The 27,385-nt window shown below is 43.7% G+C and overlaps 2 protein-coding genes across 2 annotated transcripts in view; one reads left to right on the forward strand and one right to left on the reverse strand.

The window, feature by feature from the left end:
• Positions 1 to 11,764, forward strand: part of LOC102388450 (protein shisa-5-like) — a 30,503-nt gene extending 18,739 nt beyond the window's left edge. The window contains exons 2-4 of the mRNA XM_006025874.3: positions 588 to 703; positions 1,996 to 2,214; positions 7,637 to 11,764. Of these exons, the coding sequence (XP_006025936.1) occupies positions 588 to 703; positions 1,996 to 2,214; positions 7,637 to 7,716 (415 nt within the window). The 3' untranslated portion in view covers positions 7,717 to 11,764. The remainder of the gene's footprint in view (positions 1 to 587; positions 704 to 1,995; positions 2,215 to 7,636) is intronic.
• A 3,005-nt stretch (positions 11,765 to 14,769) lies between these two features.
• Positions 14,770 to 27,385, reverse strand: part of ATRIP (ATR interacting protein) — a 39,888-nt gene continuing 27,272 nt past the window's right edge. The window contains exons 11-14 of the mRNA XM_025206768.1: positions 24,685 to 24,776; positions 18,494 to 18,577; positions 17,473 to 17,722; positions 14,770 to 14,983 (exon numbers count right to left, since the gene is read on the reverse strand). Of these exons, the coding sequence (XP_025062553.1) occupies positions 14,916 to 14,983; positions 17,473 to 17,722; positions 18,494 to 18,577; positions 24,685 to 24,776 (494 nt within the window). The 3' untranslated portion in view covers positions 14,770 to 14,915. The remainder of the gene's footprint in view (positions 14,984 to 17,472; positions 17,723 to 18,493; positions 18,578 to 24,684; positions 24,777 to 27,385) is intronic.

Raw genomic sequence — 27,385 nt, forward strand, 5'->3', positions numbered from 1 at the left:
AGGGTTGTGCAGCAGCAGCAAGGAGATCCCCCAGCAGCTGTCCTTAGCCACACTGGGTCATGCCCACAAAGCTCTGGAGGCCACGGGGGGTGTCAGCAGGGCAGGAGCTTGAGCCCACAGCCTGTGCCTGCCCTGGGTACAAATCTGGGGGTTGTGGGTCTCCCCTCTCCCCCAGGAGTGCATAGTGGCAGGCAGCTGGCCCACCAGAGGGGGGAGCAGAGGCAGGGGCTGCAAACCTGGGTCTATAGCCTAGGCATCTGGGGGCCCCTCTGGTAGTGCTAGGAGAGCAGGGGCTATGGGTGGGGGGCAAGGGGCACCAGCAGAGCCAGGGGGGCTTTAATTTTAATAAAGGATTTTGGGTTTTCTCTAGCAGAGACTGTGATTTTTTTAGCAGAGAATTTGGTATTTTTTTTAACGGAAACCTAGGATCCCTGGTTATAAGATGCATCTCTACTTTGCCTTTTATTTACATGACTAAATGTGAAGTTTTATATTCCTAGTCTTCTAAACGTTTTTGTTTGTAGTTGTATAGTAAAAATCCTGTATAGAAAACTTGTGTAACTTTCAACTAACTTTTGTTTTTTTAGTTTTACCACCTCTGTTGCAGTTGGAATTACCATCTTTGCAGTGTTTGTAGTCACTATCATTCTGTGCTTCACATGTTCATGCTGCTGTTTGTATAAAATATGTCGCAGACCACGACGTAAGTATCTCACTATTTGCAATTACTTTTCATCTTTTTTAATAAAGATCTGTTTTTAAATAGCATTATTGGTAAATGAACTTGAATACAAAAGCTAAGAATCTGAGATACTTAAAACTGTGAAGTAACAATAGAATTTCCCTAACAGTCAGAAAATATTCAGTGTTTTTAAGGTTTTTTCAACGGTTACATTTATTTTTGTGAGCATAAATTGAAATAATAGATCTCTGTAGAAGTTATTTCCTATAGCAGTCATTTACCAGGAGTCCATATAATGCATCTTGAACTGCAGCTGAATTACTGAAATATCATCAGGGCCAGGAGAAAAACAAACCTTCTGAGAATGAGAAACTTTCTCCTCTCCAACTCATGTTAAATTGATAATCTTTGAGGTTCCATTTCTTGGATTATCACTGAGAACTAAGTTATGAAAATCTATTCATGAGATACATTCATCTTTGCTGCATCACTGCTGACAGAAATCCCAGTTAATTTTCTCTATTATAAATTCTTAAAACGTGTAAAACTTTCTACTTTGAGGTAACTTTTCAGTTATGAACAACCAGCAGTAGAGCTGGGGAAATCTTTGAACAAGCTGTGCTTTGTTGCCACACCAACATATGAAGCATACAGTATCACTTTGAAATATCAACTTAGTTTTCTACTCTGGATGTTGTACAAGAATCTAGTTTAAAATGTGGACTAGTTCTTATAAGATTTCATGAGTCTGTATCTTTTAAAATTAGGAAGAATATTCAGTATGCCAATATTGTATTTACAAAGCTAAGCTATTTTAAACATAGCTGTTTTTTTATGTGAATATATCATAGGACTAGCCTTGTATTTTCTTTTATGTCTTACTGAGGTACTTTCTTATTAGAAAAGTAGTTCATATCTTAATAAATTATAACAAGCTAATCTGTTTTTTCTTCCACTGGGATCACTTTAAGTTCTATTGCACTAAAACCAACTACATTACTACTATATTTATCACATGTTGAGTGAATGTTTGCAAGTTTTGAGTATAAATTAGATTAAAAATGTAGACCCTATTCTACGATTAAGATAGGGTCTTATCCAGAATCCATAGATAACTGAACTGCAGAAGTGAATTCATAGTTTCTGGATAGCCCCAGAACTCTGTACTGGGGCTTCCACCTGAGATGAACCATAAATACAGAAAAAAAAAGGGGGTTCTCCTTTTAGGAAGGAATAGGAAAAGCAGATTCAGAAAGTTTTCTATATCTTTGATTCAGTTGAATACTAATATTTTTGCTTTGGTCTGTTTATAGCTGTTGTGACCACCACAACTGCTACCACAGTGATCCATGCCCCTTATCCCCAGCAACCAGGAATATCGCCAGGTTACCCAGCAGTACCATATCAAGGATATCACCCTGTACCAATACAGCCACAACCTGGAATGCCGGCAGCACCTTATCCAACACAGTATCCTCCACCTTATCCAATGCAGCCATCAGGTCCACCAGCTTACCACGAGACAGTGGCAGGTAAGGCCAGCACAGGGATAGCAAAACACATTTGGAAAATACATTTTTTTCGTTTTTTCTTAAATGAATCTCTTGGAAGACGCAATGAATTAGAACATATATTTGTAATTGTACACATAATAAGCCTTACAAGCCTTTTCCACATCCTCTTTCATTTGTTAATACCACAATTTAAATCTTTTCTTTCTTTAATACACTTGATCTCCATAGACTTTAGCCAACATTTTGACATTTCAGAGAGGTGAGGTACATATATATATATATATAGGTATTTTCCAAATGGAAGATTTTAAAGTAGTATAAAAGGATGAAAAATTACTATCTGAATCCATTTTAGAAATCCATGCATTTGGGTGTCTTTTCAGTCTTCCCAGTTAAATGGATATTTTTTTCTAAGCAAGATGCTCTACTTGTGTTTCCAAATAGGATTTCAGCAGCCTTGTAGTTCAGGGAACAGAACTAGACCCCAAAGTTTGCTGGTAGAGGGGTGGTGGCTGAGCTCTAGATATGCAGAAAGGTTAACTGCCCACTCCAAAATATCTGTAGACCTTCTGAAAGTATAGAATAGTTCTTTCAGTAAGTGTGGATTGATTGATTAATCCCCACCCCAGGGACAGGCATACACCACCCTTCCTGAGATGCATAAAAAGCACAAGTAACTTCTTCAGATATAAGACTGGTAATTCAAGATGTTCAGTAAAACTAACTTAGAAATCTGAATACTGCATTTACTTGAATGTAAGATGACCCTGAATGTAAGACAACTCCCCAATAATTACATTCTATATATGGAAAATTTATAATTTTAAAAATACTTTTCCAGGTATAAAATTTAATTATTAGAGGTTTGCTTTGAATTTTCCCCCAACCCACTGATGGATCAGGGCAAGAAAATCTGGGGCGGGGTGGGGGAGGAAATCAAGTGGCCCCCTTGCCCTCTGTGCCCCTCCTTCCCCAACTTCTTTCCCACACAGCTGCCTCCTTACTGTCAGACCTTGCTCTGACAAGGGGCATATTTGAAAACACAAATCTTGAAATAAACATACCTATAGTAATTTGCATAAAATTACTACAGGTACCCATAGACTTAGTTCATCCAGAAGTGATACATTTTGCCTTTTTTTTTTAAACTGCTGAAAGTTTTAGCAGAAGTACTTCATAAACACACTTTTAAGCAGCATTTTTGTACCTATTTTTGTTTCTCACGCTAAATTAGTCAAATCAATTCCAAATTCCATCCACTGAGCAGGCCTCAGTTGTTCAAGTCCACAGAGTGTTATCACCAGCAAGTATCCTGCCTCCCAGACTCCTCAGCTGGTGCTTCAGATACTACCACATCCATGGCATCTTACATGCAAGCCCCAAGCCTGGATGTCTTGGGGTTCAGATGCCCCCAAGTCTTGCTTGCTCTTAGCCAAAAGTCCGAAGTTGCAAGCTAGGGAGAAATCCCTCATCTCTACAAAAAAAAAGTGTGTAGCCAAGATCCTTCCATTAGGAGTCTATAGTATATTCTCATAAGGGTGCTTGCTCACAGTGCAATGGACAAGTCTCCACTCTCAACTACACAATGCTATTCAAGGTCAGGGAGAAGGGAATCTCCCTTTCTGGGTACAGCAAATCCACCTGGACCAATTTTGCCTATACCATGGTGGAGATCATGGCATCTCCCTTACTAGGTAAGTATTTTGTACCTACTTCTGTACTTTTTTTTTTTTGCAATAATATTAATTTCTGTGTGTGTGTGTGTGTGTGTGTGTAAAACGGTACCTCTAACAAACTACCTTGTGACTGCTGTGGTTCACTTGACAATCCAAAACACACTTTTACAGTTACGCCATTCTTAGTCCCGTTACAAAGACCACACCACACATCAGCATGCCCACACACCCACCACCGCCACCTTTAAACCGTCCATTTTTACTGGAATAACTGAATGGTTAGGATAGACTTAGACAGGCTTTTAAATGAAATGCATTCTTCTTCAGGTCTGAAGAAAAAGCATACGCGGTTGTTAGAAACAGGCTGCAGGACTGTGAAATTAGAGACGAGAGGGAATCCCAGGGGTTGCCAACAAGAAAATCACAGAAGAAAGGATAGCTTGGTTAACGGAAGATCAAGTCTTTTCAAAAGGGAAGTGAGTCATTATCCCTTGTGTGAGGAAAAATGTATCTGGAGTCAGATAGATTGTAGTGTGCCATGAAGTCAATATTGGTGTTCAGTCCTTTGTTCTTAGTGTCCTGCTAGCTTATGAATTTTTGCTCCAAAGCCCATCTTTTGAAGTTATTATGTAAATTTCCCTTGAGCGTAAGCGTAGTGAAATCAGAAAGTCAGTAGTTGTTCTGTGAAAAGTGCTCTCCTAAACAGGTTTCTGTGTCTGTCTTTTTCCTGTGATCATTCATTCTGGTGTATACTTTTAGTCTAGTTTCACCCACATAGCTTCCATGAGGGCATTTTGTGCACCAAATGAGACATATGACACTTTAGGATAGGCATGTATAGGATCCATGGATTCTGATTAATTTGTTGTGGGTGGTGCTGATTATTGTAGCATTGGAGATGTGCTGACAGTTTTGCCTCTGTTGATAAGTCAAGGGTGGGAATATTTCCCTCAAGGCTTGATCTTTATCAAGTATAGGCTGTAAGTGTTTATGATGACTCCTATCGGCTCAGGTCTGGGGCAGTATGTGAATACCCACAGTGTGCAGTCACAGGGGGTTTCTTTTTGTTTTCAGAAGGTTACTTTGGGTTATTTGTGTGGCTCTTTCAAAGATACAGACTATCTCTCTGCTGAAGTGTCCTTGTTTTTATAAAGTGGTATTAGGATGATGTAGCCGTGAGAGTTAGAAATTATGTGAGGCAAGGATTTCTTAGCATGATATCTTAATTGAACCAGCTTTATAGTTGGGATAAAGTTAGATGAATTTCTGAATGCAAGACATTCTTCTTCAGGTCATCTTGTATAAAGGCAGATTTCAGGCTGGCAAGGTAAGTGTTGTGAGTATTCTCACAGTAGATGTGTTGGGATTTGAGGGTTTGACTGTAGATTACAGCTTCAAATTTATTAAATGTCAGAGAGAGAAGTTCCACAAAGTATAGACAAAGGAGAATAAATTGTTGTGTTGGAACTTAATGCTGGTATGCAGTGAACTCAACTGTTTCTAATGGGAGGCAGCCTTTAACTGGGGCAGAAAAAAATTGGTTCCAGTGGAATTTAAGGGCTAGGATGATACACTTGCACTACTGCACTTAGGCTGAAATAGATAGCAGAATTCTACATAAAATGAGATTTAAGCAAGGCCAGATCCAGGAGTGTACCACAGGAGCCTCCAAGGACTTTTTCCAAGTCCCTAAAGCAGTGGCCTCCAACCTTTTTATGGTGAAGATCACTTTTTGGCACCCCAAGATCTACTGCCCCCCCCCACCTACCCTGCCCCCCTGCCTCCCAGACAAGCTGCCCAGGCTCTGACCCCACTCACCCAGCCCAGCCCAGCAGGAAGTGTAGCTCAGCCCAGCCATGTGCGTCCTGCCACTCCCCATCATGGAGCCTCTGACAGACTGAGATCTGCTGTCAGAGGCTTCACGATCAACCAGTCAGTCAAGATCAACTGGTTGGTGACCACTCCCCTAAAGCAAGTGACAGTCCCTCCACTCTTCCCCTCCATGCTAGAGGCATCTCTTCTCCTCTTCCCACCCCCCAATCTGTGGCTGTTGCTTTCTCCATCGTCCTGGAGTGAGGGAAGCACCAGAGCCACTTTTGCCTACCCCAGCTGGGCTGCTAGGGGTTGGGCTCAGCTGGGGATGGGGACAGAGGCAGCAGAAATATTGGGGGGGGGTCCCCTTCCCTGTGCCTGCTCCCAGAGGATTGGGCAGTAAAGGGGACCTATTCTCCAAACTGCTGTTCCTAGCCCCCCACTCTGATGCTTGCCCTGCTTCCAGGATTGTGGGTAAAGCAGCCACAGCAGTTGGAAATGGGAGGGGAGATTTTCACCTGCTTTAGGGACTTAAAGTCCCCAGAAGCTTCCACTGCATGGTCTGCCCCCACTGATGGGGGCAGAGGAGGCTGGGAGCAAGGGTTGCAGCCAACCTTGCTGTGTAGGTTATGCTTCCTCCCCCCCACTCCTTTGGGAAATCCTGGATCTGCCCCTCCCCCCCGATTTAAGAAGGCTTGTAATGAAGGGATTTGTGAAATCATAGCAAGAGAAGATTGGGGTACTACAAGATAACTGTATACAGTAACAGTCATGATTTCTCACGACAGCTACATTTCACTGGAATAATGCAGCTGTTAGCCATCAGCCATCGGGGTATATTACAAGTGCAAGAGGGACACCTTACTCAGCAACTTACCCATAACTGTGGAAACTATGTTTGGAAGATATTAAAACAGCTATGGACCTCAGAACTTTAAGAGTAAAACATAATGCTCATTTTTATGTAGCTTTAAATAATATCACCCCCCCAAAATTTCCTGGTGAATAGGAAATGAAGGATTTTTTTTTTTAAAGGGCATTTGAATTTAACGTGTAAAACACTTGGGTGCAACAGGCATAGACAGAGGGGTTGTAGAGGATAACTGTATGGATCTGTGGGACAAATGGTTGCCTGTAAATGCAAGAAACAACACATTGGCCAGGGAGTCAAAACACAGGAATGGGGGACTGGAAGAGGACTCCCTGGCCAATGTGTCGTTTCTTGCATTTACAGGCAACCATTTGTCCCACAGATCCATGTATTATAAACTATTCCATGTTCTTGATGGTACTAAGTTGGCACTGTTGTCTTAAAATTCCTTTTTAAATGGTAAATTAATAAGGTTCTCAGGGAGCATCTCCCAAGTAATCTTACTTTTCTACTGAGAGGTTTCCTTAAGTTCTTTCTTGTCTTTCATCCAAAAGTTTATTTTCACTTATCTTCAAATTAATAATTTTACCTGACCTTTCAAGCATGTCCCACTGCTCCCTACTGGATGAGCTGTTTTGATACGCAACCTTCTAATATGGGCGGCAGTCTGTGGGAAAGAGAATATTACTTAAGCAGCAAAAAATATGCTTAGTGCTGTAATGGATATACAGACCACTTCAAAAAGCTTCCATGCTCAAATCTGTGAAGTATGAATGTGTCCTCAGTTACCACTAGTAAATTATTTTCTGACAATTAAAATGCAAAACAAGCTGAACCTCTGAAACATGCATTTGAAACTAGCATAAGGCACACACAAACTTCCAAACATAAATAGACAAGGATCCTTGGGTGAATTTGATATCTTTTATTAGACCAACCCAAATAGTTGGAGAATAGTTATTAAGCAAGCTTTCAGGTTCAAAAATCCTTCGTCAGGCTAAGGAAGTTTCAGCAGTTGGTGTGTGCTCTTCCTGGATGAACATAAATATGCATTCTAATAGTACTTTCCTCTTTTTTGCAGCTGGTGCTGGAGCACCCTACCCCGTCAGTCAGCCCCCTTACAATCCTGCTTATGTGGATCTTCAAAAGCCTACCTACTGAATGGATCTGCTCTTATGTACCTGCTTGCAAAACTTCCTCTTTTTTTAAATCTAATTTGTGCTGTCTGTGGCATACAGCTATAGCAAATTTTGGTAACATTCAGCAGCAGCCCTTTGTCTTACTAAAGAGGCTATCTAAATCTATACCTGTTTTTTAAAACTATATCAAATGCAGCAAGAAAGCAATCCTCACTTGAAGTTATTCGTTTATACCTCAAGAAAAAACAACAGAACTTGTTCAAAATTTAGAAAAGCAGGAAGGAGTACTTCAACCATGAGAACCACAATGATGTTTGTTGTGCAATAATTTTTAAGTATGTTAGAAGGGGCTACTCAAAAATAAGATAATTAGTAGTGAGCAATCAGAGCTTTATCATTATTTGCATCCTATTACAATAAGTGAATTTTAATGAAGTTTCCTGGCTGTTAAGCAATCTGCCTGTTTTCAAGTTACTACACTTAAGTAAAAGGAGGAGAATTTATTTTTCTGGAATATAGTTGGCACAACATGGCATAATGGAACATGGGCTGATCAATTCCTTGTTTTCCTTTCCATTTTTAAAGTTTAAAGCATGAAAACTTAGTAGGTGACTGTTCACTCCATTTGTTTAATTCATTGATCTCCCTAGTCAAAAAAAAAAAACCTCTATAGAATAAAATAAGCATATCGGAAGCTGAAAATCTACAGATGCTGCATGAGAATAATTAGATGGGAATTTATTTGCTTTACCACTGCAGTTTATGATCTTCAGCTGCTACTGGAAAAAAATTCACTATGACCAAATGATACATTTGACCTGTAAAGGAGCACAGTGCATTTCTTTAATCTATCTTTAACAAGATCAGCCAGAGGCAATATTAAGTCCTGCTCATTTACATGGGAAATAATTAAATTTATAAGATATAGGAAGATGCATCTCTCTTGCCAGAAGTCAAGACACAGACTTTACGTCTTCATTCTTCCCTACAGTTAAGATAAACTATTCTAGAAGGAAGATGCATCTTTCGTTAAAAATAAATTTTGAGTTGAAACATAATAGTGGAGAAACAAGAAATCTCAACTGGCTGTATAGGAGATTAAATGGACAGCAAAATTAATTGACTGTTGAATCAGAATTTGGATAATTAAAAGGTGACAGGATTTGGCCCTAAAATTGCAAGATTTGATATAACTGGCAGTTGCACATGTCTAGGGAAAGGACTGGAATTTTTTTTGTTAAAATATCTGTATGAACCACCAAATTTGACTAGGGACTACAATACTTTTCATTTCTCTACAGCCAAATATAGTACTGACCTTTCTGCTTTAAATGTACTCCATAACTAAATTTTAAAAACTTTACACAACCATTGAAATAAGACATATTGTTCCTCAGTGAAGCTATCGGTTAAATATTATTTTAATCAGCGTACTGTAACTAGTGACATATTTCAGAAATGTTGCTCTCATTCTGGTTTCACTTGTCCAGAGGTTTACAAGCCACTTCTTTTGGGGTCTTATATTTAGAATGTTAAAAAAATTGTTTGTAAAGAATTTATTCTTTCACTAATAGCAGTATTTGCCTCGCATCTCTGTAGAGGGTTATCATAATGGAAACTGTCACTGTCCAGAACAGCTTTTTTTTTTAGATGACAATTTCTATTACCGCTGTCTGAAACTAAAATGCAGTCAAGTCTGTTTCTGGTGGTTTTTTTATGTAGCTGCCCATGTCCTCATGCTATATCATGAGGCTCTGTGCACCTTTCTTGTTGCACAGGACCACAGAGAGCAAGTGTTGAGTAAAAAAAAAAAAAAATAATGTGCCAAGAAAAATTCACAGAGCAGAAATGGGGTACACTAGGCATGATGCTTTCTCTTTACCCTGCAACCAGGAGATTCTGTAGCGCTTGACTGCAAATACTGTTCTCTTAGGGTTATGTGGGAACACCTGATAAGGAGACAGTTCCTACTGAACATGGATATACCTCCCTAGAAATCCTGCACATTTTAGAGCAGAAACCATTACAGAATAATTCTGCAATATTTCTAATTCATTCAGTGTGGCTTCTAGCCATTCACAATAGGAGTGGCTTAGGAGTCCACACACAGCAGGGGGGACTCAGACCATTAAAGCAACGAGATTGGACAACTGCCAAGATAGAATCTAACCAGAAAGGTGCAGCCACTCAACGTGGATGCCCTGATTTCAGAGTTGGACTAGAAGTTTTTGTAATTGAATGGCTCAATATGATTACAAGGCTGTGGCTCTGCACTTGTGACTCTTCCTATACTCAGAGTGATGATAACACTTCTTTTTGTAGTATCATCAGGGTAATGCATTTTGACATAAATCCTCCTCTTGCAGGCTCAAGGGGAGAGCTTGGCCTAAGATGCAGGCATGCATCCTTCCTCTGTAACCTACAGATCTTAGCTCTGAGAAACAGGTCCATATAATGACAATGGAGAAGGAAAGTTAATATCAAAACCTGTTTTCGTTTCAGAGTAGATGTGGGCCAAATAACATATGCTGGATGTTCAAAGAGGTGGCTGAGGGACATGCCATCTTATAAGGACAGTTCCGTCACTTGGTTAGGAATGGGATAAGTCAGGCTGTAAGGGAGTCAAACAAAGGTCTGCAGGCTACATCCAGCCCATGGAACCACATGAACCTGTGGCATGCAGAGCCACTCCAGTGGGCAAGCTGGACCCAGTTCCATGTGCACTGCTTGCAGCACAGGGGGTGCGAGCTGTATGCAGTGCCCACTCCAGAGCTGGTCTGGATCAGGCTATGCCAGAGCCATTGCTCAGAGCAGTCCAGCAGGACCACATGCAGCACGTGCTCCAAGCCAGCCCCATGCTGCAAGCAGAGCCTGTGGTGCCAGACCCTGCCCATGAGCCAACTGCACCACACACTGCCCCCACTCTGGGACTTGTGCTACCTGCAGCATTTGGGTTGGACTTGGTGCTGCAAAGCCCATGGCCCAGGGAGCCAACATGGGGCATGGGTTGCATGCAGCGCCCCATAGGACATCCCTGTGTGATGGCCCTGGTGCACACATATGGCCTGCAGCCCAATCTTGACCAGTTCTCAGAGCCAATGCTTTAGGCCAGTCTGGCGCAGCCCTGCATACACTATACTAGCCCCCTGGGCCATAGGCAGTGCTTGTGGCACTGGTTTAGCATGTATACCACCTGCAGCACAAGCCCCAGAGCAGGGCTGGCACACACTTCCTGTGGCACCAGGGGCTAGCATGAGCAGTGCGCTGCATGTGGCACCCCACAGGACTGCCTCTGCCCACTGGCTGTGGTGCAGCTGGATCCAGCTTACAGACAGAGATCCAGCTTACAGCTTCAGAGATCCTTAAGCTGGATGAGTTTGACACCTCTGCCTTCCTGTGCGCATATTAGTGGAAGCTATGTTTGTAATGACAGAAGGTTTACTTAATATATTAGCTGCTGGTCTTGGAAAGGTGAAGGACAAAATGGGTGCACATCTGTATGTTTTCCACTTAGCCGAATCTTTCTTGTCAGTAGCATATAATAAAGATGTCATTAGCAGACTTATAAAACAGGACCAAATTTTGTTGTTATTCCTATGCAATTCTAGCAAAATCTGTTTTCATGTATAGCAAAGTTAAACTGGCATAGGAAGTCTTATTTTATGTATTTATACATGTTATGTACTGAATCTATCAGCCAACACAGCTTATGCAATGTCAAACTAAATACTGTTTGTGGCGTTAGAAAATTGGAAGATTGGTTTAAGGTTCAAAATGTTGTAGAAATTAATGGTTTTTTAATTCTGTAAGTGCCTTTATTTTAGAAATGTCTACTCAATTAAGTGTAGTGACTATTCTATGTTGTATTATATTTACCTGGTAATCCTGGTCTCTCTCACTTACTATAACCTTGCTTTGTAAATTGTTTGTATTTGAACTTGACAAGTTTCCAAAAAAACCAAACAAACCAGGCATATAGTCTGTGTACCTCTTTGTAATAAATGCAAATGTATGAAGTATACTGTATCAATTTTACCTTCATAAAATGCATTTTAAAATTTAATTAGAAACTTCTGCCAAGATTCTAGTTTCTCCAATGTGTATAAGTGTATTTGATCATTTTTATTTTTGGCCATCTTATACCTGAATATAATGCTTATGGTTGCTGACAGTAGAGACTGAAGACTCCAACCAGAAAACAGACAAAACAGGCAGGAATAATGTGAACTTCTATATTGCACCTCGAAATGTTTTGAAACTTTTGAAGAGTTTCGACTGCCCTCATTTCGTTTCGAGGCTGTTTTGAAGTCCTTTGTTTTGTTTTGATTTCACTTCGAGCTTGAAAAGAGTCGAAACAGCATCAAAACGAAACAGACAGTGAAATTTTGCACAGCCTTACTAGTTATATACCTCAGGATAACATGAACTAATTACAGTCTAAGCTCCTCCCCTCTAAGATGCAGCCCCCATAGCTCCCCTCCTAGCACTGCCACCACCCGCCCCGAGTGCAGCGTGGCCCAGCTCCCCCCAGGAAGAGCCCAGAGTCATCCTGGCCCCAGCCTGCAGCTGCAGCCCTGCCCAGCCCCACCCCACGCAGATCTGGGGACACCCCTGCCATGCCCTCCCAGGGGGTACACAGTGGCAGGAGCTGCTCCCCCTCCCCACACCCCCTGGATGAGCCATGGCTCTGTCCCGCGCCCCACCCCAGCTGGGCAGTGCCTACCTCAGCCCCACTCCCTCCCTCACCTTAGAGGGTGTTAATCTGCCCCTACACGCCCCTTCCCTCCCCCATCCCCTTCCACCACAACAGATTTACCAGCTGGATGCGGCTGTATCAGATCAGTATTGGCCAATATACCTCCTTAAAAATTGGCTATCGGTATCGGCCCCCGAAATCTCTATCGTCACACCCCTAGTGATTTGTCTTTTTAAACACAGTCAATAGTTCTACTACTAAAATCCTTCTACATGAGCACTCTTCTGTTCCAAATGAACTATGGCAACTCAGTTTCTTTGAAAAGCCTTTGGTAAGGAACATTGTTGAAAGCTTATTGAAAATCCATATATGGCCAACTGGATCCCCCTTAGCCACATAGTTGTTAACACCCTCAAAGAACTCTAGCAGATTGGTGAGGCAGGTCTTTCCTTTACAGAACCCATGCTGACTCTTCCCCAAATCATACTTGTTGATGTAACTGCTTTTATTTTTTTATTATAGATTCTCCCAATTTGCAGGAGAATTCTGTCCCTGACAGGGTGGGGGCTGCTCCGCACTTATGTCTTAAAACTGTAACAAGCCTGTGTGCTGCTGGCCTGCACAGGGAGCCAGAGTAGCAGCTTGGCTGAGGGTTTGCTTCACAGGTGGTAACAAAATGATATTTGAATCTCCCCCTTCTGGGTGTGTGTGAACACACTGGCATGAAACCGTACACATCAGCACTACTTTAAAAACAAATCTTTCATTCATGGTAAAGTCTGGCCAGGGAGCATGCGAAGGCTTCCACCACAGGGAAAAATAAATCATGCATTTCCCCTTCCTAGAAGTGCCATGCAGTCACATCTGTTACTGAAAGTGTTTTTGCACAGGGGAAGGTACAGAAAACAAGCTCTTCCTTCTATGGAACAATTAATAAAATATTTCCTTCTGCTACATTTCTATCACAGGGGTGGGCAAAATACAGTCCACAGGCCAGAGCCAGCCTGTGGCAGTGCCCACTCATGCCATGCACCTGCCGATGGCACCATCCCAGCAGGGCTGCTCCACCTGCTGCTGCTGCCAACCAGGTATTGCTCAGCCCCCTACACCCCAGTGACTCCTTCCGGCCCTGCTGTGCTGCTCTGGGCAGCAGGTAGCATGGGCAAGTGGCACCGGCCATGAGGACAAGTGCCAGGTACCCTACACCCAGCTGGTGGGGGAGGGGAGAAGGAAGAGGGGGAGAGAAGAGCTACAGCTGGGTAGCTCCTGGCCCAGCACTTGGGGCCCAGCTCCTAGCTGCCTTCTACCCACTCCACCTGCCCAGCTTGATGAGCAGCCACCTGCAAGTGGCTGAGTGGGTGGAAAGTGGCCAGAGCGCAGAGCCGACCCTAGGGGCATGCAGGGCCTGGGGCATATCACGGGGGGGGGAAGGAGGAGGAGAAGGATGGTAAGTGGCCAAGGCGCAGACTGGGATGGGGGTGGCAAGCAGCCGCTGCACAGAATGGTGGCACCTTTGGCACGTGCCAATGGCACTGTCCACAGGGCCTGTACAGTACTATCTGTGGGGGCCCCACAAAGCGCAGGGCCTGGGCCATTCACCCCAATTTACACCCCACCTCCCCTCCCAAGGGACGGCTCTGCCAGGTCAGCACAACAGGGACAGAAGGAGGAGCCACTGGAAACAAGGGGAGCCAAGCAATAGCAGAGCAGCACCTGCAGCAGCCCCATCAGGAAGTTGTGCGCACTGGCCAGGGCCCTCGACAGACGAGGCAGGTGCAAGTAGAAACACAGTGCAAGCTGCCCCAGGCGGGGCTCAAACCCAAGTGGAGCACTGCGGGGGCAGCTGTGGGCCAGATCAGGGTGAGCTCTGCTGCATGCACCCCTCCCACCCCCACCTATCTCCCCACACCTCAGCTACCTCCGAGGACCTAGTGTGCAGCCAGCCCCCCAAACGCATGCACAACCACCCCCACCCATGCCACACCTATGCATACCCATACCCCCAATACCTGCTGGACACCCCCACCCCTCCACACGTGCACACATACAGCCCCAACCCTGCTATGGCCTCTGCCCCCATCATACAAGAGTAAGACTTTATTTTGAGCTATTAAAGAATCACCTCTATATACGCTGCTTGAACAAACAAAATCAGGACAAAAAATATTTTTTTGAAATAAAATTAAAATGCTATAGCAGATGTTTGATTTTCAGTATATGATTTTTTTTAAATCTATACTTTGTTAAAAAGATATCTGCTGAAAGATACTGTGTGCAGCCCTCGACCACAGCTCAAATTCATTAAGTGGCCCACCAACTGAAATAACTGCCCACCCATGTTCTATGGTGGCAGCTAAATGAAAAAAATAGTCAAAGCACTCAAAGTTCTATATCTGTATTACATTACATCCAGTGATCTTTAAAGACATACAAATAGGTTTTGTTCAGGTTGATTTCCAATTTCCCATTGGTAACAAAGCTAAACAACAAAAATTCATATGGAACAAGATATGGCCCTATGGCAACTAACTTGCCTCTATTTCTGGAGCATCTGCTTCTGTCTCCGGAGGATACAATTCATCCAAAGCCATCTCTGAAAGAACAGATGAAAAGCTTTTACTATAAACACAAGACAAATATTCTTCCAACATTTGATTTTCTGCATAGGTAACTGGTAGGGGGTGCACAGGGGTGCACGTGCCCCCTGATGGGGACGGTGCCCCCCCGACAGCTGACACTGATGCTGTTGGTAGGGCTGGTGCCCCTAACAGGGCCACCACTGCCATTGGCTTCTGCGGGTGCCCCCGCAGATTCAGGAGGCACCAGTCACTCATGATTTTCTGACTAAAATATGATAAATTAATGTTTCTTAACACAAGGGTGCACCTATAAAGATATTTTTGGCTGATACCAATGGCTGATTATTAACCAGCCATATTGGCCAATGCTGATCTGACTGCCGATATGCAGCCCTGCAGCTTGGAGAGCAGCGTCTGGCCAGTAAGTCAGTGAGGGGGAAGGGACGTGGTGGGGGGCAGAGACTGAGGTCCTCCTGGTGAGGGAGGGAGTGGGGCTGCGCAGCCAGGGCGGGCATGGGACAGAGCGGCAATTCCCCACCATTGCATGCACCCCTGGGGGAAGGCACGGGGGAGCATGTGCCCCCCAGATTTGTGTATGAGGCAAGGGCAGGCTGCCTGCTGTGGGCTCAGGACTGTGGGCGAGCCAGCCTGTTTCTGGTGGGAGGTCTGGGCTGGGGCTGTGCTGGGAGTGGGAGTTACGGGGTGGGCTACAGCCATCCTGAAATTCACTGTAGCCACCCCGCAGCCCCCCTGCTGCATGTCCCAAGCACAGCCCCAGCCCAGCCCCCCAGCTGGGAAAAGGCTGGTACAGCCCCTGGCCCCGAGCCCACAGCAGGCAGGCTGCCCTCACCCCACACACAAATCTGGGGGGCACATGCCTCCATGCCTCCCTGGGGGTGCATGCAGCAGTGGGGAGCTGCCCTCCTCCCCACTTCCCTGAATGAGCCTCCCATGGCTCCATGCCGCATCTCACCCCAGCTGGGCAGCCCCTGCCCCAGATGCCTCCCTGGGGGTGCATGCAGCAGTGGGGAGCTGCCCTCCTCCCCACTTCCCTGAATGAGCCTCCCATGGCTCCATGCCGCATCTCACCCCAGCTGGGCAGCCCCTGCCCCAGCCCCAGCTCCCTTCCCTCCCTCACCATGGGGGCCTCAATCTGCCCTCTCCACGCCTCTTCCCCCTGGCCCCCCAATTTACCAGCAGGAGGCTGCTCTCTAAGCTGCCAGGCTACATTCCTGGCCGCGTGAAGACTGCATCTGTGCATATGCACGTGGCATCTATTGGTGACATTACCAGCTACACCAGCCAAAAAAAGCCGGTTGCTGATCATGTCAATTTTCCTTTTATCGGTGCCGATACAATATGGACTGCTATAACGATGTACCTCTACTTAACACTACAAGTATGAGCCTAACTTGCTAAAGGCAATAATCAGCATCCAAGATAAAAAATGATGATGAGAATAATGATTATTACTTTCGGAGTGTCAAAGTATTTCATTAAAACACATTTGGCCTAAAAATTTAAGTCATTAAAATATTTAATTTGGGAACCCAACTTGAGGGAAGAACTGTTCTGAAAGTCTTTCCAAGTTTAGTGATATATTTCCAAATGTTAGCAGCTGATGGTATGATGTATTTATAGTACCTAGTATTTTAAGACTAGTTTTGATTGTTCACCAAGCTTAAATACATCAATTGAAAAGTAGTTTTAAAAAGCTACAATCATTTCAGTATAGAGGCTGCTTAAGTTTTGCATGGGAATCAAGAAAGAACCTCAGCACTTTGCCCTTGTAGGCTAGTGGAGACGCACTACACAAGGAAGGAAATCAACTGGCATTTATAGCAATGCCAAGAGAATCTTCATTATTCGCATTAGGAATCCTTGCATGTTCTTCTGCCTTAGGTACAAGAAAAGGCAGTGGTGCAAGATCCACAGAGTAGGCTATAGCCAAGGCTAGAAGTAATTTGACATACAGCCTCAGATTACGTACCATGCCATTATACGTAAGAGTAGAGTAATGTCAGCATTTCTATCATAACATGGGACACAACCAAACGGCATGCTCATGCAAATATAATTCAGGCTGGGACAATTTATTTCCCATGACTCTGACTAAATGGAGTGTTTTATAAAATTCAGTCAAGACAGAATAAATTAGACAACTAGTCAAGTTACCACTTAAATGGCAATTAGTGGGTTTGTTCTTTCAATAGTTAAAAAAAAAAAATAGCAAACGCATTTATGAAATGCCACATGTACACAGGAATTACAACAGCATTATCTGTTGCCTGCTCTGGGACAGATTCTTAGAACTACATCTTTAAATGCAGAAGTCTGTATATTACCAGTAAGACACATTTTCAGACAGGCAGTCTTCTGGAGGAAAGTCAATAGTTAGACTACCTATTGAAACCCACCCAAAGCAGCAAACATCTATGAAGGGTTGTTAAAGGGAGGAAAAATAAGTCATTTATTGCTTTATTTAGTTCATTCATTAGTTTACCTTCAAAGACATTCAATTTTTGAGATTTTTTCAGGATGGCTCTTACACCAGGTATGGCTTGATCATACTGATGGAGAACTTCCAAGAAGTGTTCCTGAAACCGTTTATCTTTTTGAGAAAGACTATGCAAGAGCAAAACTGTGTCCCGCAAAAACTGAACAATTTGTTCTTTATACATATGAAAATTGCTCTCAGATCTTCTAACCTTCACCCACTGTCTATGTAACATTACGATAAGTGCCTTAACCACCTGCAGGAGAAATAAAAAAGAAAACGGGTCAAAACAAAGAGCAAAAGATACAGCATTAGTCGGGGAAAGGACTTATTTGTTTTGCCCTTTGGTGGTCAAACATATCAAGTAATCAAATTCCAATGTATAGGAAGGAAGCCTGCCTCTCTCTGTTAAGACTTTTAGAAGGCAGCTTTGATAGAACATGGTACTATACTGTACCACAGCAGTTGAAGGCAGAATGTTACTTGACACTCCCCTGAGCAGAGGTGGTTAGCCATGTTAGACTGAAGTCAGGCAGAAGGCAGGGCAACATGGTACTTAGTCTCACTTCACTCTAGTTGAGAATCGCTGCTCTGTTTTAAGGGTGGCACAAAATATTAGCACATGATGAACAGGATAAGCCTAGAGATTTCCACAGAGAAATTCTTAATGTCAAAAACATTTCTGACCTGTTGTGGTCCTCACAACAAAAACTGCTTGATTATTTTTCCATAGTCAAAATGAGTGTAAACTATGAGCTGGCATTTTCTGAGGGGTGCCCTGAATCTAAAAAGATTGAGAGAATAACCAACTTAGAAACTGTCTGGTTCAGAGAGACATGAGCTTGCACAGACAACAACCTTATTCATCCATTGATAGCATTTGATGAAGTAGCTTGTTGCCTATGAAAAACTACCTTTCTACACCAGAAAGCCTCTACAGTGCCACCCTGCCCTACCTTCTGTTTACCATTCTTATATGGAATTGGACAGCTTTAATAGGCTAAGTTGGATAGCTCTAGGGACATACCTCAAGGCTGCACTGGCAATCTGTATCAAGTAGTAACACTGATGGACTGGAGCACCGCATGCACTTGGTCAGGAATCTAACAGCCTAGTGCAAAACATACAGTTTATTACAGTGAATTCTGTAGATTTAGCAAGCAATCACACTAGCAATAAAAGGAAGAAGTGACACTTATATTGCTAGCTTTAAAGATTCTAGCTTTCTCCCCCAACAGTCTTTACATTTTAATGATAAATTTCCACTGTGACATCAGCTAGACCTTTTTTTTCCCTTTGTGGCTTCCAAGAAAACCTCTCAAACTGAAGAGAAAGCTCAACAAGGGTGTGTGGGGCTGTGGGTACGGATGTCATTTTATCTTCTTCAGTGTCCAAAAGTCAAACCCTAATTACGTGTAAATTCATATTGTAAAGCTGTTACTATAGCTTTAATAAAGTATTTTAAGAACATGCTAAAGTTTTAGAACAGGGCTCAGAAGTAATACTAGTACATTGAAATATATACCAAAATGTAACTATACCACGGGGAAAAAATGACACTTGCCATTATATGGCAGCATAAGAGTAATGATGTAGCTGTATAAAAATAAATTATGATAAATCCAAAATAATGTATTGGTGAAGTTGTTTGATCCATGGAACATGCAGGGAACTAAACTTGAAGTTGTCGAAACCTATAGGTACTTGGGTGTGTTATTCACAGCTTCTCCATCATGGAAACATCATATTCAGGCAGTTAAAACTAAGGCAGCCCAATCGGCTGTGGCTACAAAGAAAGGTTATGAAACCACAGCAGGACAATCAGTCCAAGCTCCTATATCAGCATATAAAGCCAAAGTTACCTCTCAGATCTTAAATGGCGCTGAAGCATGGGGTTATGCTGCTAGTAATGATGTAGATGTTAGGGATCTGAGAAGCTTCAGTCTCCAATTCGATTTGGTGGAGATTTGGCCCGATTCAGTGGCTGAATCTGAATCAAATCAGAAGACCCTTTAGTCCAGGGGTGTCCAACCTTTTTGAATGTGGGGCCGGATCATGAACTTTTTATCACCCAGTGCGCCAGCGAGCTACATTCAAAGACCTCACAGGAAGTAGTATCACATCAGGAAGTGATGTCATGTGACCTTTGACATCAATGAAGTTGCAGAAAGTGACAATGAAATGGGTCTAACCAGTTCAAAACTCTCCCTCTATAGCATCCACCTCTGCCACTGTTCGGGTGAGCTAGATGGACCATTGGGCTGACCAAGCATGGCACTTTTTATGCTCTTATGTTCTTTGGCTGAGCTTCCAAACTATGCCTGAGATTTGCAAAAAGGGGTAGATAGGCATGTTATGAAGTTGCCATAAAAGATTTGGAGCCCTCTAAATCCCTTCATTTTAATGGAAGTTGGCCTTTTGACTCAGCTTTGAAAATCTCAGCCCAAGGTGCCATCCAAATAAGTAAAAATATATTTTGCATTTCTATGCAGTGCATCTGTGGGGCTCTCCAAGCATTTTACAAACATTAAATGAACCTCAGGACATCCCTGCTTTTCAGAAGAAATGTGGTGGTGAGGACATTCTGGGAACATCTCTCACCCTCTGTGTGTGATCTGCTTCTACTGTCCTTGGACCACCCTAGAACTAATGAAGATGTACCCACAATTAGTCACTGACCAGAGTGGGAACACAGTTGTCCTCACTTATTAACATGGCTCCAAGGCCCTAGCCAGTCTCTGCCTACATGTTGTTCTCATGTCGTCTTGCTTTCCTAAATTTCATGAGAGGAGAGGATTCCCATCATGCCTCCTGGACTGCTGTTACCAGATAGCTGTCCTGGTTCTAAGGTTGTGCTTCTGACTTTCATGGCCTCTTTTAGGGTACACACTTAGAACTCTGGCTTTTCCTTCCCACCCATTTTGCTGAATTGTGATTATTCCCACGGGGCATGAATTTAGTTCAGTGGCTATGATTCTGCTCTCTCATAAAGAGGCAATAACTCTCGCAAAGTATGGCATATTTTAGTAGGATAAAAGCATTTTGAAGGCTACACAGAGCAATAAGCAATCTTTACTCACATGAGCTTACCAGGTATCAACCACCTGTTACTTGGGTTCCTAGCAGGTATAGACACAAGTTTATTAGCATGTTGTTCCAGAGTGAGTCTTTGTGCCATAGCCTACATCAGGTCTCAGATCTAGGGAGCCTGACCCCTCCCCAGCCATAGGCTTGTCACATTATACCAATCTGCTGGCTGGTGCAGATCTGGCTGGGCTCCTCCCATCCCCAGCAGCACATGGGAAGCCAGCTTCAGCTGCATGCCATTTTTCCTGGCCGGTGCTGACCAGGCTGGGTCCGTCCCATCTGGAGCAGCATGCAGCTGAAGCCAGCTTCTCACGAGCTACTGGGGATGGGAGGAGCCCAGCCGGGTCTGCACCGGCCAGCAGAAGCGACGGCAGAGCCGTGTGTCGCTCAGGATGGGACGAGCCTGGCCAGAGCAGCAGAGGCTGAGCTGCATTTTCCCCCTGGCTGCGCCGGTGAGTCCCGAGAGGCACACGGCTCCACCACCGCTTCTGCTGGCCAGTGCAGACCCAGCCGTGCTCCTCCCGTCCCCAGCAGCATGTGAGAAGCCAGCTTCAGCTGCATACTGCTTTTCCTGGCCGGTGCTGACCCGGCTAGGTCCATCCCATCTGGAGCAGCATGCAGATGAAGCCAGCTTCCCACAAGCTACTGGGGACGGAAGGAGCACAGCTGGGTCTGCACTGGCCAGCAGAAGCGGCAGCAGAGCCGTGTGCCACTTGGGACTGACTGGCACAGGTAGGGGGAAAGCGCAGCTGAGCTCCTGCTGCTCTGGCCAGGCTCATCCTGTCCCAAGCAGCACATGGCTACTCCTCTTCCCACACACACTGCATCGGCAATGTCAAGCTGACGTGGTGCGTGTGGGAACCTTGTCCCTTCCCCAGACCTTCAGCAGCCATTAGGAAGCTGCCAAGGGGCTGGGGGAGGGACAAAGGGTGGAAACAAAAGTAAACCGTGTTTACCTTTGTTTCCCGTCACAGCACTGTGGACCACAGAAAACAGCTTGGCGGGTCGCACGGTGGCCCACGGGCCGTATGTTGGACAAGCCTGCTTTAGTCCCTCCAAATCAAATCGGAACCCTCTGAATCAATTTGAAGAGATTTGACAATTTGGATATAGATGCAGCTTTAAATGTTTTTTCTACATACCTTAAGGTACCAGGCGGCTTGTGAATGCTGCAATGGTGGTGCGGATGGAGCATCCCACATGAGCACGGGGGGCTCCCCAGTGCACTCAACAGCAGACCTGGAAGTGGACTTGAAGCACTTGCGGTACACTTCTGAATCTGCCAGGGAGCATGCTGGGGGGCCCCCTGGTGCAGCAACTGGTGCCTCCTGGGTCTGAGGGGAGCACCCGGGGTCCCCCTGTGGCTGATTGCCAAGCCGGACAGGCATGGGAGGCCCCCCAGCGCGTTCAACAGCAGACCCGGAAGTGGACCAGAACTGCTTCCGGTCCACTTCTGGGTTCACCACCAAGCACACCCCCCTGCGCTCCTGTGGGACGCTCCACCATCACAGCATTCACGAGCCGCACCTGGTACCTTGAGGTATGTAGAAAAAACCCCCCATTTACAGCTACGTCTATGTCCGAATCGCTGATTCTCCGAAATCAGCATCGAATCTTCAGATTCGGATTTAGCTGAATTGAATCAGGGACAGTGATCCAAATGAACGAATCGAATCAGTGTCCCCAATTCAGGCCGAATCCGAATCAAATACAGCCCATTTCGCACACCCCTAGGAGACATACCTCAGAACAAGTTTCTTAGGGCTCTTCCTCCCTCAATTCCTGCATCTTTTTTGAGATTAGAGACGGGAATGGATTCTATTTTAACTAATATTATTATTAGAATGGCAGGATTTTGGTTTAAAAATCCTACTCCTTTTAGCATCTCATCTGCTTAAATTATGCTATGTAGAAGATATTAATAATCCCCCTCCTCTCCAATCACCCTTTTCTTTACCATAGTATTCCACCCCAGAAAGTGCAAAAGTATCTCAAAGATAATGAAAGATTTTTCTCCCCCATAGAAAAGGTTTGGGTTTTCCAGAGGATGAGAGATATTGTCAGGCAGAATGATATTGCAGTGGCTAGGGCTGCTCATATTGCCTCTTTATATACTCTTTGGAAATTAGATCGGGGTGGGGGAGAAAGGTATTTACAGTTGGATCTCAATAATAAGTGGCGATCCTCTTTGACTAGACTCAGGACCGAACAGATGCCCACAGCTGTTCTGGCTGGACATAGATTTTTCTATTCTAAGGGCTAAAAGATGTTGCCCAGTCCGCCTAGCAGTGTTGGTAGATATTATCCACTATGTTTTAGAATGTTCTTTATATAATGACATAAGAAGAACCTATTTATTACCGTTCTTGCAGAAATGGATACATTTTTCAAAAAGAGAGAAGTTAATCTGGCTTTTACAGCAAACAGATCCAAATTTAGAAAACCATCTTGCAATTTTTGCTTATAAGGCTGAGGGATTAGAGTTAAATATCCTTTATTACTGATATGAGTGATATATTTTAACATTAGATTTGATTTTATTGTCTCAATTGTGGATCTATGCACAACAATATTATAGTCATGTCTTGATTTACTACTATATTTATATTAATAATGTTATGTTAGTGGGCTCTATTTTTAGTATAATATTTGTAGCTCGGTTACTTTGTTCAAACTTATTTATATTATGGTTGTGTGTGCGTGTGTGCTTTGTTGTTTTCAGGAGCATGGCATTTAGCCAGAATCCTCAATAAATTGAAACTGAATTGAATTGGTGTAGCTGTGAGGGTCCAGTAATTATGTGAGGCAAAGATTTCTTAGGGTGATCTCTTTTACTGGACCAGCTATGGAGCTGGGATAGTTAGACAAGCTTTTGAATGCAAGACATTCTTCCTCAAGTTAAGAACGTCTTGCATTCAAAAGCTTGCCTAACTCTAATCCCAACTACACAGTTGGTCCAATAAAAGAGATCACCCTAAGGAAGCCTTGCGTCTCGCATTAGGCAATATAGTGATCTACCACTAACAGTACAGTCCTCACTGACAACTTAATACAATTGAAAATTTGCCTCTTATGAATAGGTTTGTTTCACTTTTATTTAGTGATTGGCACAGGTTGAATCTATTACATTTAATAGGAGTGTTCAACCCCTGGCCTGCAGCACTGTCATCTGGCTTACGGGACTCCCCACGGGTCTGGAAATTTAGCAGCTGGAGAGTAGTGGCACCTCTTGCCTGTTGCCAAATTTCTATACCCATGGGGAGCCTTAGGGCCTGGGTCAGGTACCCAATCCCAGTTCATAGGCCTGCTCAGAGGAGGACACTGGGCCCCAGGGCCCAATCCTGGTGTGGAGGGGACAGGACAAGGTGGTACCAGGCCCGCAGAGCCCAATCCCAGTACACAGAGGCAGTAAGGGGTGGTGCCAGAGCCCAATCTCAGCACATGGGGATGGAAAGGAGCAGTGCTGGGGCCCCATGACCCAACCCCAGCATGAATGGATGGTGCCAGGACCCCTGGGGATGACTCCTGGTACACAGGGGCAGGAAAGGGGTGGTGCTGGTATCCAGAGCCTGATCCTGGCACTCAGAGCTCCATCCAGCTGAAGAACTGGCTCTGTGCCACTCATCTGGCCCACAGGGCTGAAAGGTTGAGCACCACTGACATATAACATTAAAATGTAATCAACGATGCACACAACACAGTGAAAAGTAAAGAATGAAGAACTTAGTAGAAATAAAATCATCAATATATGCTGAGAAAGAGCAAGGCTTTTTTCCTCAAGCAATTTCAGATCAATAGAAAATAAACCTACAATCACCTCATTTCTCTACCTAGTCTGAAAATAAATAAAGATCTTGAATGCACATAGTTGTCTTATACTTTCTTAGTATTACAACAAGACTACGAGCATGACTTTAGAAATAGTTACAGCCCCATTTAACATTTTAGATACCTCATAAAACTAAAAATTAATCTCTTAATGCAACAGATATATTCAGTGCCACAACTAAAATCAGCAAGAAAGCTTACTGTGAGGTATTACTGGCCATATTCTTATCAGGAGTGGGATGGAACAAGCATTTGTTTAAAAAAAAAAAAAAAAAAAAAAAAAAAAAAAAGCCTGTTATTTACCTCTTGCTCCAGCTGAAGCCAGTGCATTTCAGATGCAGATTTATCTGGTCTTGAAGTAATATACATGTACAGTGCAAGAAGTAGACAGGTTTCTGAAAGATAGTTTTATTCATTTTTTATTTCAAATTTAATCCATTAATACAAGGTTCAGTTCCTTGGTTCACCACAGACCTCTTGTATGACGCTGGGCAAGTCAGTCTCTCTGAGTCTCTCTATCTGTAAAGTGGGGATAATACTTCACTCTCCCTTAGGGGAATATAAAGATAGACTGAAAGGCATTTACATGCTATCATGCCATACACACTTATGCAATTAAAGTTTTGTGACAGTCTCCAAACTTTAGAGCTAGAAAAAGGACATTGTTAGCAGTTTGGTCTCAGCCTAGAATATGAAGAGAGAGAGAGACAGTTAGCCTTGCTCCACTGTTTGTTGGTTAATTGCCCTAGAGCAGGGCTGTCTAACTGGGGGTCTGTGGGCTGGACATGGCCCTCTTCCACCTTCTGCTTCCTACCCTCAAGCCTGTAACTGATTCTGCAATGCAGCCTGCTGGGCTGAGAGCGCCCAGGGCCAGGGAGTTCAAGGGGACCAGGGTAGGGGTATCCAACTCTGGGGTGGCCAGAGACCATGCATTGTGCAGCACCCCTGCCCCTACCAGGGCTGTGCCCTGCACACTGCACTGCATGATGTCACCCCCTTCCCACTCAAATTATGCAACAGATGCTCCCACACTGCTCTGGACATATGCTGCAATGTGTGCTAATTAGCATACATTGAAGCAGACTCAATTAATAGCCTGCTGGAGCATGCTAATTAGCATGCTCTAGCAGCCTCTGGAGGTATTATTCCCACTTTACAGATAGAGAGACTCAGAGAGACTGACTTGGCCAAAATCATACAAGGGGTCTGTGGTGAACCAAGGAACTGAACCTTGCTCTGGATTAGCATACATCAGAGATGTCCAGCTCAGTTTGCGAGCATCTGTTGCACAGTTTGTGTGTGTGCGCATAGTGGGGGATGACATGCAGTGAAATGTGCAGAGCATAGCCACAGTGCAGTGATGGAGGGAGGGGGGGATGCTGCATAGTGCATTGCCCCTGGCCACCCTGAAGTTGGATAGCCCAACCCTGGTCCCCACGCTACACACTGCGTGCTGAGTAGAAGCGCAAGAATATTATACTGTAAGCACTATCCAATAGATACTACTGCACAAAAAATTCTAGTCTGTAGTACATACAACATTTACTCAAGGAAGAAACAAACATAAATACATTCCATACTTATTCCAGAGGATGTTCATTTTAGAAGGACTTTCAGAGTCTTTGGAAGCTACTATTTTTCTGATTTTGCAGTTGCTGAGCAATTTATAACTAAAACAGCTATACTATGTTTGGGAAACAAAGGCAGTCCTTGCTTCAGTTTTATGAGGAGCACATCCCCACCCTCTTCTAGTTTAACAGTTAAAGCAGCAGTAAACTATCCCTTGTCTCCACACAAAGCACTGTGGGCATCTTTACACATGCTCTGGGATGGGGAAGCACTTTAATTATAATGGCTCCAACATTATCATTTATAACGTTTTAATTATAGCGCTTTAATTATAACAGCTCCAACATTCATCCTCTCGCTCACAGCCTGTCTCTCACTCACTGACTCCTCAATTTACATCTTCACTGACTGGCTTTCTTGCATGCATACAAGCCCCTGGCTTCTTTACTATTCATTCCAACCAGGAACAGCACACACCAATTGCAGATACTTCCTCAGCCTGACGAAGGGTTTTTAAACCCAAAAGCTTCCTAAGAAGAATTTTTCTAACTATATGAGTTGGTGTAATAAAAGATATCAGATAGGTAGACAAGGTTCTTTGGATCAATGTCCTTAGACCAACACAACTACAACCTACACCCCTGTAATGGCTCCAAAAGCCACTCTAATTAAAAGTGCCAGCAGCATTGCATGTATTCAGCATCCTGCACTTCAAAATGGCAGTGGAGGCACTTTAACTAAATGAGCTTTAGTTAAAAGTGCCCCTGCCATCATTTTGAAGCACAGGGTGCTAAATACACATAATGCAGGGGCTGCAGAAGTATGCTAGTTAGCATGCCCCCGCAGACTTGATTAATTGAGTTTGCTCCAATGCATGCTAATTAGGACACATCGGAGCAGATGTCTGGCACATGTATAGGTGCCCTCATATCTAAGTGCAGTCCACCCAGCTACCACAAAATCTGGGAGAAACAGTTCCAATTTCTTGATAAAGAGAGCTGGACTGCATGATGTAACTGAAGTTTTTACTTCACATTTATTTAGACCTGTACCAAGACTAAAAAAAAAAATCTTCGTCCAGATCTAACATTCATCTAATGTTTGTGTTTAAGTACCAGTTTCATTTTGAGACATGCTAAGAATGTTTGTTATTTTTTCTTGTTGCCCTTTGGTCTTGTCCACTGCTAAATACTAATCAGGGTAAAAAAATCCATGCATTTTACTTCAAGGCTATTGCTACTTTTAGGAAGCATTAGAGAAAAAACATTATTTTAGTACATACTCCACTGAGCTGTTTCTGTAAGTTGTAATTTCCAATAGTTACCTGATTCTGGGGGCCTGATACTTGCAACATAGCTATCAGATGGAAACCAAATTAGCCAGAAAGTCCTTCTATTTGTTATTTGTGGTCCAATGGGACCACATACCTAACAGT

The sequence above is a fragment of the Alligator sinensis genome, unplaced genomic scaffold (assembly GCF_000455745.1).
Source record: "Alligator sinensis unplaced genomic scaffold, ASM45574v1 scaffold78_1, whole genome shotgun sequence".
Classification (NCBI taxonomy): Eukaryota; Metazoa; Chordata; order Crocodylia; family Alligatoridae; genus Alligator; species Alligator sinensis.